Here is an 18,126-nt window from a genome sequence, read left to right as displayed (position 1 = left end):
ATTGTACTGGAACTGCGTTCTGAAGGATCGTATCCAATAAAACCGTTCCATGGTTTCCTTAAACTGCTTGAGACGGCATGGTTCCTTTCAAGCAGACAGGAAAGATTTCCATCCCTGAATACGTCCTTTCCCAACTTGTACACTATCTGTTATAATCTTGTCATTTACTGAATATGAAACTGTAATCCTCCTTCCATCAATTTTTCAGTATGTGTGTTTGGCATCTTCTGACAGGTTGTTTTCGTTGCAGGTTTCTCTGGTAATACAGTAGGTCATTCGCACTTCACCCTTTGCTACACTTTACTGACTGCGGTTTTTTTTCTCAGCTTTATCTTGTCGTAAGCACGTTTTCCATGTTGCCTTCCAGTGTTTCTCTATCTCAAGTGGTGTCTAGTGTTTTTTGTTCTTTTTGCTGTAGACAATTATAGTCTCACTCCTCTTCGAATTTATCTCACGTTGTCAAGTGCATTTTTTCCTTCTCCTTCCAGCCTTTCTCACTATCGTTACGATGTTCGCTATTGCTATGCACAACGTTCTGGCGCCTCTTGTCAGTCTTGGCACCATTAGAGGACATCGTGGTATTTTGGTCTCATGAAGCAGTTATTTATTATGACAGTTTTAACAGGCACGAAGAACTTGGTATAGTACACGTCGTTCATAGCTGTAATGTCTGCCCCGATAGCTGAGTGGTCAGCGTGACGGATTGCCGTCCTACGGGCCCGGGTTTCGATTCCCGATTGGGCCGGGGATTTTCTCCGCTCAGGGACTGGGTGTTGTGTTGTCTTCATCATCATTTGATTCCCATCCGGCGCGCAGGTTTCCCAATGTGGCGTCAAATGTAATAACACGTGCCCCGTAAGAGGCCTCCCGGCCAATGATGCCAAACGCTCATTTAATTTCCATAGCTGCAATAACAGAATAGCAGCAGTTCTGTGGATTTGGAACTGGTGTTGCTCGTGAGACCATGACTTTAAACCTCCCTCTTGACTACTTCGTAAACAATACATTATGAAAATCTGTCATATTACTTACAAAGCTGACCTTCAAAACAATTTTGTGAATAATGGAAAGTTACATGTTGTGATATATACTTGTCCACACTGTTACCTCTTTCGTAACAGGCATTTTAATTTTCCTCTGTTTCATCGTATGCTGTATAAAAATAATTTAATACATACTCTGTATATCCAGTTAATTAAGCGGAGTTATGTATCATGAGATACAGCGACAAGACGTGTTTCCACGCTTAAAGACGTCCAGGCAGTAGACAGAATAATTCCACAGTATATCTAGGTATCGAGGAACATAGTAACCTCCTCCAACGTGTAATTCCATAAAGAAGACCATCGTAAAAATCGCTATTTATCGTATAAACATAACCGTTTCACACTTGTATTAGTTTCACTTGTCATTGTTGTAGTGAATGCAGTACCTGCGTCAAGATATATCGTACGATTAATTCTTGTCATTTACTACCCAATACTACAGCTGCTCCTTACCATAAATACGGTATGTTTCATTTGAAGCCACAGTGGAGTGTTAGAGCACATGGCAGGTACTATTTCTGCTACGAAAAATGATGTCATATTCAAGTTCTAACTCTACGATGAACACTGATGTCTGGTGTTGCATTCATAATAATAATGACGGGCACGACGTGTAATAAACACTAAAGCAAGGCGAAACAAAAAATATGGAATGTATTTATGAAAATTAATTTATTACTATAAATGCATGTTTATCTGTTCTTTGTCGTACTAAAGAAACAATAAAATAATTATACTACTCACGAAATATGGAAAATTGCTTCATAGATATCAGGCCTAATATTCAATGTCTAATGATCTTAATGTCAACGGGATTTTAGCTAGTGTAGGTTGCGCAAGAAAATTTGGAACATTACGCTCGATGATGTTAACATGCGGTCGCCGAAAATGGCGATGACTGCTTTAATTCCTGTACGCCTCTCTGACTTGGAAAGCTGTTTCGAGTCCTCAAATGTCACCTGCAGGTCCTCTAGGAGTGTCCAAAGTGCTGTAATTAAATCAGGAGGTTGGATATTACGGTCAGTGAAAGTGAGTTACGAAACCGGCAATCTATCTCTCGCACCAGGTACCCACTGAACTTGGTGATGTAAGTTTGTGAATGGTCTCCGTTGGCTGCTACATGCTGCCTACCAAACGCTGCAAGCTACTCCACGAAATTAACGTGAGACTCTTACCGCCTAAGCAAATTTCTGTGCAACGACCTTGCGGTCGAGGGAACGTTAAATCGCGTAATAAACATACAGTCCGTCATAATACTTCACTATACAGCGAGATATTCATTTCTGTGTCTCCTTCCTATTTAGTTGTAGATGGAATATTCATTAACAAAATGCCTTAGTAATTAGTGGAATCATCTAAGAATTGGTGATTAAATGAGTGTGTAAAGCTTCAGATTATTGTCTGTGTTTTGTACTTTATAATCTAGATAGCTTTAGCACATTTATCTATAAAATTAATTTATTTGTCGAAGTAGTGAAGCAGGTGTAACAACGTCGTTTCTCCTCAACACTAAGGAAAAACACCCAAAGTTGCAAATTTCACTACTATCTACTTGTGTCTAGCTTCTGGTCGGATCCACTTTCGCGAAATACCATTTTGACCATGTGGTACGTGTACCTTGAACCGATACGTTCTGTATTTTTGACGTACGCATAATAATATGGTAACGGCTGAATTACACATCATTGTAATTTTGGTTTCCCGCTCTATAGGATGATTTGAAAATGAGTCCCGATCTGGAACTGGTCAACAAGTAAATAAAAGTGAAATTTACAACTTTGGCGTTCTTGGTTGTGTTGATTAACCCAAGTTGCTGCCCTGCAATTACTCTAGTTTGTTCTTTCTTCTTCCTATCTTCGTTCATATGCGAAACTGTAATCGAACATGTAGTAGTGTAAAAAGTTACTGAAGATACATTTATTTAATTATTTCGTTTGGTTGCATGAAATTGTGTTGAATACCCGACGCTACAACTTATAAATATGCTGTATGTAATAAGAAAAGGAAAATGGGCATTCTAACTAATTTCTCAAATGTTTGCATTTATTTGATTGTTTGAGATGTTTTTTTGTTAAGATAAAACTTGTTAATATGCCATTACGATGGCCCACTCACAAAAGGTCATTTTGTGACCTGTGTTTAATTTGCGATAAGTTTTCTGACGTTGAAGATGGTTTAAGACCGAAACCGGCAGCAGAATAATGTCATTATCAGAGACTGCACAGTGAAAAACATTTTGTAGTATTCAACGATATAGATATTGCAGAAATTAAAAATTTTAGCTGTGTAGATGGCCTTTATGTAGGCACGCACCTTGTCTCAACGTTGCAGGAATTTTTCCTTTAGTAGCAGCCAATACTAAAACACTGTAATCGCATTCGGTTCATATCCCCGTCCAATCATCCAGGTAAAGATTTTCCATGTATGTATGTATGTTAACCGTGGACCTAGAAAAGACGGAGAGGCTCCGTCCGCAACCCCACGACGACTACCGCAGTCCACTTCACGCCTCCGCCGCCCCATACTGAACCCAGGGTTATTGTGCGGTTCGGCCCCCGGTGGACCCCCCAGGGAACGTCTCACACCAGACGAGTGTAACCCCTATGTTTGCGTGGTAGAGTAATGGTGGTGTACGCGTATGTGGAGAACTTGTTTGCGCAGCAATCGCCGACATAGTGTAAATCAGGCGGAATAAGGGGAACCAGCCCGCATTCGCAAAGGCAGATGGAAAACCTCCTAAAAACCATCCACAGACTGGCCGGTTCACCGGACATCGACACAAATCCGCCGGGCGGATTCGTGCCGGGGACCAGGCGCTCCTTCCCGCCCGGAAAGCCGAGCGTTAGACCGCACCGCCAAGAGGGCGGGCTTTAAGATTTTCCATCACATCCCTAAATCGATCCAGGCAAAGGCCAGATTGGTTCCTTTGAAAGGGCACGGCTATTTTCCTCCCTCATCCTTGCAAATATTCTGAGTTTGTAGACTATCTCTAATGACGTCGATGTCGACGAGACGTGAATACTTAATATTCCTCCCTCTTCCTTTAACACGCTTCTACTGCAGCTTCATCCTGTGAATAATTTATCCAGCATCCGCTATTAGGATCCGCAGCGTCAAAATTTTTCGTCATTGCATGAGTGAAATCAGTTGTAGTCTACGTGGAGAAACTTAAGGCAGCCATTGCAACTTAACTGTTGAGAATTATTTTAGTCGTTACTGAATTTACATTCATGTTCAGATAAAAAAACGAACACCCTGAACAACTAGAGATAGGACGTTCACATTGGTAGGTAAGTTGATTTGGGGGAGGGGAATAACAGGGAGGTCATCGGTACAAAGGATTAGGGAAGGCTGGAGAAGAAGTCGGTCGTACTTTCTTGAAGGAGCCATCCCAGCATTTATCTGAAGCCATTTAAGGAAATCACAGAAAACCTGAATCAGGATGGCCGGATACGTGTTTGAGCCATCGCCCGTCACCGGGCAAGTGACTTTCAAGTACAATGTCTCCCTTTACGGGAAAATATACAGTGGCTATACGAGTACAGGTTGTAGACACATGTTGTTGTTGTTGTTGTTGTGGTCTTCAGTCCTGAGACTGCTTTGATGCAGCTCTCCATGCTACTCTATCCTGTGCAAACTTCTTCATCTCCCAGTACCTCCTGCAGCCTACATCCTTCTGAATCTGCTTAGTGTATTCATTTCTTGGTCTCCCTCTACGATTTTTACCCTCCACGCTGCCCTCCAATACTAAATTGGTGATCCCTCGATGTCTCAGAACATGTCCTACCAACCGATCCCTTCTTCTAGTCAAGTTGTGCCACAAACTCCTCTTTTCCCCAATCCTATTCAATACCTCCTCAGTAGTTATATGATCTACCCATCTACCCATCTAATCTTCAACATTCTTCTGTAGCACCACATTTCGAAAGCTTCTATTCTCTTCTTGTCTAAACTATTTATCGCCCACGTTTCATTTCCATACATGGCTGCACTCCATACAAATACTTTCAGAAACGACTTCCTGACATTTAAATCTATACTCGATGTTAACAAACTTTTCTTCTTCAGAAACACTTTCCTTGTCATTGTCAGTCTACATTTTATATCATCTCTACTTCGACCATCATCAGTTATTTTGCTCCCCAAACAGCAAAACTCCTTTACTACTTGAAGTGTCTCATTTCCTAATCTAATTCCCTCAGCATCACCCGACTTAATTCGACTACATTCCATTATCTTCGTTTTGCTTTTGTTGATGTTCTTCTTATACCCTCCTTTGAAAACACTGTCTATTCCGTTCACCTGCTCTTCCAAGTCCTTTGCTGTCTCTGACAGAATTACAAAGTCATCGCCGAACCTCAAAGTTTTTATTTCTTCTCCATGGACTTTAATACCTACTCCGAACTTTTCTTTTGTTTCCTTCATTGCTTTGTCAGTATACAGATTGAATAACATCGGGGAGAAGCTACAACCCTGTCTCACTCCCTTCCCAACCACTGCTTCCCTTTCATGTCCCTCGACTCTTATAACTGCCATCTGATTTCTGTACAAATTGTAAATAGCCTTTCGCTCCCTGTATTTTACCCCTGCCACCTTCAGAATTTGAAAGAGAGTATTCCAGTCAACATTGTCAAAAGCTTTCTCTAAGTCTACAAATGCTAGGAACGTAGGTTTGCCTTTCCTTAATCTTTCTTCTAATATAAGTCGTAGGGTCAGTATTGCCTCGTGTTCCAACATTTCTACGGAATCCAAACTGATCTTCCCCGAGGTCGGCTTCAATCAGTTTGTCCATTCGTCTGTAAAAAATTCGCGTTAGTATTTTGCAGCTGTGACTTATTAAACTGATAATTTGGTAATTTTCACATGTGTCAACACCTGCTTTCTTTGTGGTGGGTGACATATGGAAGTTTGGGTCTGGTCATGGTTTGTGCTCAGATAGCGTAATGGTAAGGCGACCGCCAAAAGCGGGAAATCCGTATTCGAGGGCTAGTCCGACAAAACTTTTCATTGCCGTTATTCCACTATACAGCTGATGGTTGTCCATAGTCACAACAGAACACATTTTATGTATTTCAGAGGACTTCGTTTGTCTGGAAAGTACAGTACAACTAAGAAGTTAGAGTCTGGCCCACTGCCAGCGGCTGCAGCCGTGGTCAGAGACTTACTGTTGAGATCGATGACCTCGTTGGAGAGGTCGGCGGGCGCCTGCTTGGTGGGCTTGCGCACGCGGTTGAGCACCTCGCTGACGTCGATCTTGATGGGCGCCGGCTTGGTGGTGGCCTCCAGGCTGACGGTGCGCGCCACCTTGCTCCAGTCCACGTCCTTGGCGTTGGGGCCTCGCGACACGCCGCGCAGCTCCTCCCTGCCGGACAAGCAAGTCACCTAGTTCACCATCCGCAACGATTCCATTTGAAACACCAATAAATGTTTTTCTCATACTGGCAATCACCTATGCCATATTCGTAAATGAAAGTATTTATTTTTTCGTATGCAAGTGGTGGTGTCTTATACACTAAAGAGCCAAAGAAACTAGTACACCTGTCTGATATCGTGTAGGGTTCCCACGAGCACGCAGAAGTGCCGTAGCACGACGTGGCATAGACTCGACTACTGTCTGAAGTAGCACTGGAGGGAACTACCACCATGAATCCTGAAGGGCTGTCTATAAATCCTAAGAGTACGATGGGGTGGAGATCTCTTCTCAACAGCACGTTGCAAGGCATCCCAGATATGCTCAATAACGTTCATGTTTGGGGGGCTTCGTGCCAGCTGGAGTGTTTAAACTCAGGAAAGAGTGTCCCTGGTGGCACTCTGTAGCAGTTCTGGACGTCTGGCGTTTTGCATTGTCCCACTGGAACTGCCACAGTCCGTCTAAATGTACAATGGACATGAATGGATGCAGGTGATTAGACAGGATGCGTACGTACGTGTCACCTGTCAGAGTCGTATCTAGATTTATCAGGGGTTCCATATCATTCCAACTGCACACGCCCCACGCCATTACAGAGCCTCCATCAGCTTGAACAGTCCCCTGACGACATGCAGGGACCATGGATTCATAAAGTTGTCTCCATACCCGTACAAGTCCATCCGTTCGATATAATTTGAAACGAGACTCGTCCGACTAGTCTACATGTTTCCAGTCATCAACAGTCCAATGGTGTTGAGGGGACCAGGCCTTTAACTGGTACAGTAAATTAAAGACCTCTCCAAAGCACGCCATGTCCATTACAGTTTGATGCGCGTAAGTGTCGGAAAATGTGGCGTCTTTGGCACAACATACTACCTACTAATCTCATCTGGAAGTTAGCTTCCGGTGTTATTTGGTTGTGAATTAGGAAAAAGGAAAGAAAATACAGCCTGTAAACATTTTATTGATCCCTTGCACCATAGTTCCGATCGGTGAATGTCGCAGCTCTCTCCAGTGAGGAGACCACGAGTCGCGAGTGGATTGTAGAGAAACTATTCACTATAAAAAGGACGGGAATTGAGCTGCTTTGTAGCCTAATCCTACCAGCCCATCGCAGATTCTTATCTGAACGCTCATAAACGATGGATATCTGGGGCCAAACAAAGCAGAACGAGGACGTCATAACGTCACATTTACCACATCGTTCGGTTATAGACATTTTTATTGCGTTTCCTTGGAAATAATAGCAAAAGTTAGGTCAGAGTTGCTTCAAGAAACAGCTGCACCATTTCGGCCGTGGTGGTGTTTGTGAAGAGGAGATAACAAATGATACCTTCTTCGGTTGCACTAATCAGCGTGAACTTACACATGCTTCATTACGACATGTGCTTAAACGGATCTGTCTGTCGCAAACTGAAGTAGCGCCATCATTATCGGAGAGTAACTAGAAGGTATGCAATCTTATCCACGTTTGTAGCCAACTTGAAAATCCGTGTTTAGTTCTGGAACATATACAGTAGTGTTGTGTGAAAATGTTGTTGTAATTGTCGTCGCCAGTCAGAAGACTGGTGCAGCTATCCACCCTAGACTGTCCATCGCAAGTTTATCGGCGGTGATGTCACGTTGTGGGGCACATTTTAATTTACAATAGTTACAGCGCTGTTTGGTGATATATTGTCATAGATTATCAGAGAAATTATATTTTTCATCTCTCCTTTGTATGGGAAACAAAATACTGTCTGTTCTGAATCGGAAGGAATTATACTAGTAATATTTAATCGATTTATGAGTCTCTCTTACTTCACGATAAACATTTTTTTAATTCGTACCGTTTATCGTGATCCCCAAAAAACTTGGTGTTTTATTACGATAGTTGGCTTTCATTCTGATAATTAGTTAAAGTTTTTCTGTAATAACCTACTGATACATGCATATCCATGCGTGTCACAGTATTCACTTCAGGTAAATAGCTAAAACGTATTTTCGATACTGGCGTCGATATACTGTGGTAACCGCTACATTTATAGAGCTGGTTTACGATGGGAATCGTTTCCTTTCCGTTATATAGTTTAAGTTCTTATAGTGACGAACATTCCGACTTACCACTGACAAGTACATATGTTCGGAGCTGTGTATCGCAGTCTTCGCTTGAGCTTATTTTCCGATAGCAGCAGATATTTATTTTTGACAATCTCTTTACTCCGCCCTGTGTGTCGTGGTTTTCACTACAGTTGTGGAACTGTTTTGGCGATAATTTTGTTTCTTTCCGACAAATAGTTAAAGCTCTTCTTCCCAAACCCTTTTTGATTCGAAACCGCAAACCGCAGTCTCCTCTTGAGCTGTATAGCTAAAGATTTTCTTACGATGATAACTACGACATATTTGCGGTAGATAGCTTTTAATTCATACAGGTATGAGCACTCGAATCAGTTTCTTTCCGACAAATACTTAACTGTTTTCAGTTTTCCCCTTAAAATATATACATTCGTAACTGCGTAGCTCAGTCTCCTCTTGAGCTGTATAGGCAAAGTATTTTTTCCGTTATTAACTACCTTTCGTTTACGACAGATATTTCCTTCCATTTCGTACTGTATATAGTGGTGTCCATTACAGCTACAGAGCGTGTTCTTGGGATACTCTTTTTGTTTATTTTCCAACAAAATTTTTCTGTTATCAATATGTGATTGATCGTAATAGTTGTTCGCGATGTAATAGATTCCTGTAGTCAAAACTGCATGTGTTTCTTACGTTTAAAAGAAGAAAAATCGCTACTGACATGACGTCATAGTCGCCAAGTCGATTACGTTTCTCGAGTGTGTACGACACCACTGACAGAAGTCTGACTAAGACTGGTAAAGCGAATCCCTCTTTATCCGTCTCTTCACGTCTGCTAAACTACAGCAGCCTACATCCCCATCATCTTGCTTGCCGAGATCAAACCTTTCTTTCCCTCTTGAAGTCTCAGTATGTAATTTATTGATCTATCCCTTATTTTAATCAAGTTTTTCCATGAAGCTGTTTTCTCCCAAATTATATGGAGGTAGTCTTCATTATTTATTCGATGCACTCTTAACATCTCCGTCATTCTTTTGCAACACGATGTTATGATAGTTTTCACTCCCTTCTTGACAATCCCTTCAAGCCTCAGGAAGCGTCCTTTCAACTCTTATTTTAGTAAGCTTGTACCATTGTGACGATTCCTTGAAGCCTCAGGAAGCGTCCTCTCAACCCTTCTTTTAGTAAGCTTCTGCCATGAATTTCCTTTTCCCCATTTCTATTCAGTACGTTCTCATTTGTTATTTGATGTACCTATGCAATCCTTAGCATTCTTTCTTAGCACCGCGTTTCAAACGTTTCTGTTCTCTTCTTATCTGAACTATTTGTTGCCCACTACACAGAGAAATTACTTCCGAGAAGTATTCCGTTTACTTACATTTATATTCGATGTTAGCAAATTTCTGTTTTGCGGAAATGTTTTTCTTGCGATTGCCAATCTACATTCTCGTTGTTTCAGCATTGTCAGTTATTTTGTTGCCAAAATATAAAAGTCAAACATTACCTTTTGTAACTAGTTATAAGCTGTTCAGTTTATTGCATTACATTGCATTATTTGTTATCGGAATAACAGTTCTGGCCGAAAGAGATATTTTGAGAAGCCGAGTACTGCTCAGGCGCTGCTTAAAAATTGTGAGGATTGTCTTTCTAGCAGTATTACGAAACCTTACTTTTAGTGCCTTGCGTAGCTGTTGACTAAAGCACTAACCAACGTTTGGAGACTTGCAGTCCTCATGTTACAGAATGAAACGAGGGAAAGAATTTTCTCCACACTACCGCCCTACGCTAACAGAACGATAGTAATTTACTGTTGTTTCATATAAGTATCTCACTTGAAAGTAACTAACGAATTTCGTGGGTTTGACCAATACATGCTGCTGCTGTAATATGAACCCGATCAGAGGACTCATTGGAAGAAAGGCCAAGGAATGCGACGTGTGAATACTCTAAGTTTTGTGTCTGCCACACTAGTTAGCTGGTCACGGATGTGGTAATTAAAAAGGTCACGTAAGTTACATAGCTTCTTTTCCTATCATGGGGATTGGAACACTTTGTTCAGTACTTTTACACACACGGCACACAACCTCGTGTACCATCTGACTACGATCTCCTCATTATATTTTCTACATACTCTAGGAGTTTCTAAGCGGAATTTACAGACATCCCAAGGTTACTGTTTTTGTCTCGCCTAAACATCTCCCGTTAACGGTTTGCCACCATTATCGATTATTTGTTTTCTGATTTGTGATAAATGTGAAAATATACGATGGGAATGCAGTTCTTAAAACGATTTACTGTTTCGTACCTTTTTCCTTTAAAAGCTACAGCCTACGAGCTCTAAAACGTTCATTTTGCAATACGTACTGCAGTTTCTTACTCCAGACCCCCCATCTTCCCCTCTCCCCCTCTCTCCAGTCACGAGGTAACGCGATTCATCAGGTGTCGCGTCATTAACGTACTTGATTCTTTTCTTACCTGCAGATTTTTCAACTTCCTATCTATTAGCCTACTCAACTAAACTGTCTTTTTGTGACGCCGTCTCACTTCAGAAAGTTTGCTCGATACCGAAACATTCGCTACAGGCAACAAACTTCCTTTTAAGATGCGAATGAAAGTGGATGTATTTTATCAGAGTTGTTCTTCTAAATGTACTAGCAGGAGCTTTGAGACGCAGGAATTGTTTCTTACAAAACAGTTCAAGGAAAATGGTGATGCTATTTCTGTTTCTCCCTTTTCCTTCTAGAATTGTCTAGATTAAACGCTCTGCGTAACTGCGTGATGTAGCAGGCTTAGCAGAAATGTTCTAGCAAACCTATTGCGAAAGTGTGTTTTAGTTTGTGTAAACTGAGGACGGAGGTGACATCATGCAACGGATGTGAAAGTACGGTCTAACTTGCGCAACGCAAATGCTTATTACAACCACGCAAAATAATGACGGGACTAAACGAGTCTTGTTTCGAAACTTTTTAACATGTAGTGCTATAAAAAAGCATTTCTGTCTGACTTTCGCGACCTGTAATTATGGTCCATACTGACTTAGAAAATACTAAAACTGAAATAAAGTTTTACTTCGAAATCTTTTTCCATTTTCATGTGACGTGGAATAATGATCGATTTCATCTTGAAATTGAAAACTTCTTTCGAAATAAAATAAAATCATTTTGAACTGTCAAGGTCTTAGTTGTTTGTAAGAAGCGCTGCCTAAGTGGGTGACACGTTGTCTAATGGAGGATCCAAACGTTTCGGTTTCAAGGCATTGCTGGAGGTAATTTGCAACGTGGCGCGACTCAAATGTGGACATATAAGCACCGACATGTACGGAATGGATTACTGCGGCATTGGTGCCATTCCGACTTTCGTACGGTAAATGCTGAAGCATGAACAATGACGATGTTATTACCAAACCCGTCCTAATGGGACCAACGTGCTGTTACTCTTGTCTTGGATGCCGATGGATGAACGCCTGTAGACATACATCGGACGAAGAACTTGTATAGGCTGCACGTCAGTCGAAAACTGCCGTTGTGGAATGGTGCGCCAAATACCGTTCTGGTCACGATTCGACACCCATATTGCAAATGTAACGCAGAAATTACACCAACTGCATGGGCCCTACAGTCCTGATCTCTCTCCACGCGATTATCACTGTTTCGGTTCCTTAAAAAAAAGGCCTTGAATGGTCGACAAGGTCCCGTCCGACGAGGATGTGTAGCAGGTAGTTTCGGACTTGTTCACGCAGCAGGACACGGTGCTTTACGCAACGGGTATCTTTAAACTGGTGCGTCGGTGGGATGATTGCTTCAATTCCTACGGCGCTTTTGCCTGACTTGCACACCAGTTCCGGACTTCTGAACGGAAAGTTTTTGATTTCCCTATGGGTAAGGCGAGGTAAATCCAACCGGGTGGGTAATCCGGACCACACTCTATTTGTGAGAAACGGCAAGGCGGAGCGATTTCGCATCAGTGTTACCATATAGAGCATTCGAAATAACGAAAATGTCACCTTGACAGCTTTGCCGCATTTGACATCTAGACACTCTAAAGACAACAAGTGTATCTTCGATTGTTTCAATTTAACTTTTGTGTAAATTCATCGCTAGATTTACCTTATTAAATAAAGCAATCGAAAACCAAACGGTAAGTGGTTTTTGCAGTGCATTTAGTGATCTATTCAGTGTATGTCTCTTTTTTGTTGGAAATGTCGTGCAAATTGTTTCTACGTGTGTTAAATGAAACATGGCATAGTGGGGTAAATCCGACTGCTAAATGGTGGGGTAAATCCAACCGCATACTTTTTATCGTTTATGTGTATGGAATTATTTATTCATGTAAACAAAGTGAATTTTTGTTTAGTTTTAGGAAAATGATATGAAATTACAAACAAACAACGATAAAAAGCAATCTAAACGATATTCACAGAGAAGTTGCTGCAATACAAATGGGAATGTCTTTACGAACTGTCGCTCGTGATTTTAACATTCCGAGATCGACATTACTGTTGCACCACCGTGCAATGAAATCATCTATTTTCAATTACAATTTAAATTCATTTAACTTGCAGTAAATTTAGCACACCAAACATTTTTATTTTTTCAATACATTTTGTTCCTTTATGTAGAAAACATAATTGCTTATAATTATTTCTCCCCAAAGAAGCGTTCATTTAGAACTACTTCTGTGCAAAATCAGCCAATGGGGGGCTGGATTTACTCCACCATTTTTGCAAATGGAAAAAATGGACGTTTCTTAAAATACGGATATCTCAAAAACTATTGATGGAATAACAAAAATATTTTACAAACAGTTGCTCCTTTATATTACCTATAATTTAACGTGTATAACGTTAAGATCCGACTTCGGATAAGCGTTTTATAGCAACAAGAAATTACTGGGTCGGATTTACCTCACCTTACCCTATACTTATAAAGTGATATCTGGAAACGCAGCCGGTGGGAGTGGCCCAGGGGTTCCAGGCGCTGCAGTCTGGAACCGCGCGACCACTACGGTCGCAGGTTCGAATCCTGCCTCGGGCATGGATGTGTGTGATGTCCTTAGGTTAGTTAGGTTTAAGTAGTTCTAAGTTCTAGGGGACTGATGACCTCAGCAGTTAAGTCCCGTAGTGCTCAGAGCCATTTGAACCATTTTTGAACCGGAGACGTAGAAAACATGTAAAATATCTCTGAAACAGCTGTGTACAAACCGTTTTCATTTCGAAGGCTCTCGTATTGTCTCAGGCTGTGCTTATGAGCTAAAGAGCTTGTAGTGAAGAAAATTCTTATCAGTCGGCAGTCAATTCTGTAGCTGCTTTGGGGGAACCTACCACCAACTCGATATTCGGCCTATGAAAATAGCCTAGTATTTACGCTGGTGAAACGTAGTACACTCTGAGGAGATGAAGTTTTGGCCACCAGGCAGCAGTAACGCAACTACCGACTGTTGATCAAGATGAACAACGCGAATGTGGTGATACCGAACTAGACGGACCACAGACACATTTAAGGGTAAAGGCCTTGCGGTCTGTTCAGGGGATCCTTCTCTGCCCTGAAACTGCGTCGTGTTGGCGAGGTGTTCGTTCCAGTTCAAAGAGTCAACGGCAAGTCTGCTTATTGGTCACCGGTACCGCAGAGTATGCCCAGTACACCGGGTCTTCTAGAGAGGACCGCCAAATCCAGGATGCACGCAGTAGCCCACTCCTCACTGCACCAGTAACACGAGTAAAACAGGGGAAGCTGACCGGTTCCAAAAGGAAATCACAGGTGGCCTTGATTCGTGATGACTTCACCAGCGCCGTCATTATCAGAAGCATGCACTGGCAGTGAGTCAGGAGAAAAACTGCGTGGCCGCGGGCGGCGGGTGTCCCTGAGCGCAGGCAGCCCGCCGGCCGGTAGCTGGCAGCCAGCTGTGGCTGTGGCAGGCAGGCTCTGATGCCGCTGCAGAGCCGCCAAGGCGAGCCGCCTGCCCGCAGACAAAGGCGGCCGCTGCACAAAGTGGTCGCAGCGGTGGATCGCGCTCTGTCCCCCTCTTCAGACGGAGTCACTGATCGAGCTGACGAGAGTAGTGGAGTTAGAACACTCGCCCGGCCATCCTTACTTCCTTTCTAGTCAAATATTTGAAATGAGCGGGAGATAAGTCTCCTTCGACGTTACGTAATGAAATTTTATACGAATTTTCATACCCAAACGAAGAGTGGAAAATGACTTATGGAGAATCAAATTGATCAGCGGAAGATTTTAGGGGAAAAAACAAGTTTAACTTATTGAAAGCAATCAGGGTAATCAAGAAAAACTTCAATTGTGAGAGAAAACTACGCAATGGATTTTCGCCTGAATTTCCATAGCCAAACGTAGAGTAAGAGATGGACTAACGGGGTACAAACTGACCAGCGCGAGGTCTATTTTTGCAAAAAGAGATTTAATTTTTAACAATTAAGAAACAGACTTCCAGCTATACTAAATACTCTACTGGCCATTAAAATTGCTTCATCAAGAAGAAATACAGATGATAAACCGGTATTCATTGGACATATATATTATACTAGATCAGACATCTGATTACATTTTCACGTACTTTGGGTGGATAGATCCGGAGAAATCAGTACCCAGAACAACCACCTCTGGCCGTAATAACGGCCTTGATACGCCTGGGCATTGAGTCAAACAGAGCTTGGATGGCGTGTACAAGAACAGCTGCCCATGCAGCTTCAACACGATACCACAGTTCATCAAGAGTAGTGACTGGTGTATTATGACGAGCCAGTTCCTCGGCCACCACTGACCAGACGTTTTCAATTGGTGAGAGATCTGGAGAATGTGCTGGCCAGGGCAGCAGTTGGACATTTTCTGTATCCAGAAAGGCCCGTACAGGACCTGCAACATGCGGTCGTGCATTATCCTGCTGAAATGTGGGGTTTCTCAGAGATCGAATGAAGGGTAGAGCCACGGGTCGTGACACATCTTAAATGTAAAGTCCACTGTTCAAAGTGCCGTCAATCTGAACAAGAGGTGACCGAGAAGTGTAACCAATGGCACCCCATACCATCACGCCGGATGATACTCCAGTATGGCGATGACGAATACACGCCTCCAATGTGCGTTCACCGCGATGTAACCAAACACGGATGCGACCATCATGGTGCTGTAAACAGAACCTGGATTCATCCGAAAAAATGACGTTTCGCCATTCGTGCACCCAGGTTCGTCGCTGAGTACACCATCGCAGGCGCTCCTGTCTGTGATGCAACGTCAAGGGTAAACGCAACCATGGCCTCCGAGCTGATAGTCCATCCTGCTGCAAACATCGTCGAACTGTTCGTGCAGATGGTTGTTGTCTTGCAAGCGTCCCCATCTGTTGACTCAGGGATAGAGACGCGGCTGCGCGATCCGTTACAGCCATGCGGATAAGATGCCTGTCATCTCGACTGCTAGTGATACGAGGGCGTTGGGATCCAGCACGGCGTTCCGTATTAACCTCCTAAACCCACCGATTCCATATTCTGCTAACAGTCACTGGATCTCGCCCAACGCGAGCAGCAATGTCGCGATACGATAAACCGCAATAGCGATAAGCTGCAATCTGACCTTTATCAAAGTCGGAAACGCGATGGTACGCATTTATTCTCCTTATACGAGGTATGACAACAACGTTTCACTAGGCAACGCCGGTCAACTGCTGTTTATGTTTGAGAAATCGGTGGAAACTTTCCTCATGTCAGCACGTTGTAGGTGTCGCCACCGGCACCAACTTTGTGTTAATGCTCTGAAAAGCTAATCATTTGCATATCACAGCATCTCCTTCCTGTCTGTTAAATTTCGCGTCTGAAGCACTTAATCTTCGTGGTGTAGCAATTTTAATGGCCAGTAGTGTATATAAAATTTGTTAGCAATTGCGGAATTTTTCTGATTTTAGCCGCATTATTTATGAAGACATCACCCATTAGTGACACATGAAAGTTTGGGTCGGACTGGGGCTAGAACCTGGGTTTCCCAATTGTCACAGACAACCGCTTAACCACTTTGACTATCCGAACAACTTCGGATATTGTAAGAAGTAAGTGTTACAAGTATCGATGGCCAAAATGAGGGTTGTAATACTAACATTGAGTACTTTTGTTTCCTTGATACCCTGCGGCGAGAATTCGAGTATCGTTGCTAGCAGTAGGGTCGTAGACACTATGGCGCATGGAAGTCTGTGTCGGTCCTGGTAGCGTGCTCGGATAGCCTATGCGGTTGAGGTGACCACTCGCGACAAGCGGTAAATTCAGCGTTCGAGTCCCACTCCGCCACAGATTTTCATGTGTCACCAATAGATAATATCCTCATGCAACTAATGGCAACAAGATTCCCCAATTGCGAATAAATTTCGTAAGGATATCGTTATTTGAAAGCAGTCAGGGTACTTAAGGAACACCTAATCAGTGATGTGCGGGAAAATCGAAATATTTCACGAACAGCTGCTGCTACCTATCAGATGAAGTGTCAAAATGTTCGCTTCCTCAAGGCCTAACTATTTTGAGCATAAAAAGTTACATTGGTGTAAAAGTTGTGGAGTTATTTCTTTCACGTTGAACAAATAAAATAAATATCAAATTGCAGCATAAACTGAAACTCCTCAGTTTTCTCTTGATTCACATTGACGTTTCCAGAGTCATCGGATAGTAGGGTGCACTTGTACAACTGGCGGTAATTTCAGGTAAGCAAAGTATAAAAAGGCTCTTTCGTCTGAAAAGGTTTCCGGCCGATTATAGCAGCACGACGAAAATTAATAGACTTGGAATGGTAGTTGGAGCTAGACGTATGGGACTTTATTTAGGAAATCGCTTGCGAATTCAATATTCCGAGTAACACAGTGTCAAAATTGTGCCGAGAATACTAAACTTCATTGATTGCCTTTCAAAATGGACAATTCAGCGGCGTTTGCGTAGAGTTGTCAGTGCTAACAGACATGCAACTCTGCGTTAAATTACCGCAGAAAATAATGTGGGGCGTACGACGAACATATCCGTTAGGACAGTGCAGTGAAATTTGTCGGTAATGGACTATGGCAGCAGAAGACTGACGCGAGTGCCTTTGGTAACAGGACGACATCGCCTGCAACGTCTCTCCTGGGCTCGTGACCATAGCGAATGGGCTCTAGACGAATGGAAAACAGTGGCCTGGTCAGATCAGTTCAGATTTCAGTTGGTAAGAGCGGATGGTATGGTTCGAATGTCATGGAAACCCATGTACCTAAGTTGTAAACAAGACACGGTGCAAGCTGTTGGTGGTTCCATAATGGTGTGAGGTGTGTTTACGTGGAATGGACTGAGTCCTCTGCATCAGCTGAACCTGACTGGAAATACTTACGTTCGGTTACTTGGAGACCATTTGCAGCCATTCATGGAGTGAATCTACCCAAACAATGGTGAAATTTTTATGGATGACAATGCACCGTGTCCCCGGACGCAGTTGTTCGCGAGTGGCCTGTAGAACAGTCTTTCGAATGATTTGGTCACCCAGAGCATCCGACGTGAGTCCCATAGAACATTTATGGGACATAATCGAGAAGTCAGTTCGTACACCAAATCCTCCACCGGCTGCAGTTTCGCAATGATGGAGGGTTGTAGAGACCGCAGGGGTC

General features: G+C 42.7%; 1 protein-coding gene across 1 annotated transcript in view; it reads right to left on the bottom strand.

Annotated features, from left to right (window-relative positions):
• LOC126334987 (probable chitinase 10) overlaps positions 1–18,126 on the bottom strand; it is a 377,522-nt gene that overhangs the window by 75,437 nt on the left and 283,959 nt on the right. Inside the window, exon 9 of the mRNA XM_049997795.1 lies at positions 6,212–6,408. Within this exon, the coding sequence (XP_049853752.1) occupies positions 6,212–6,408 (197 nt within the window). The remainder of the gene's footprint in view (positions 1–6,211; positions 6,409–18,126) is intronic.

Source organism: Schistocerca gregaria, chromosome 2, assembly GCF_023897955.1.
Source record: "Schistocerca gregaria isolate iqSchGreg1 chromosome 2, iqSchGreg1.2, whole genome shotgun sequence".
NCBI classification, from domain to species: Eukaryota; Metazoa; Arthropoda; class Insecta; order Orthoptera; family Acrididae; genus Schistocerca; species Schistocerca gregaria.
Note: the sequence above shows the minus strand (reverse complement) of the source record. Positions and strands in the feature narration are given on the sequence as shown.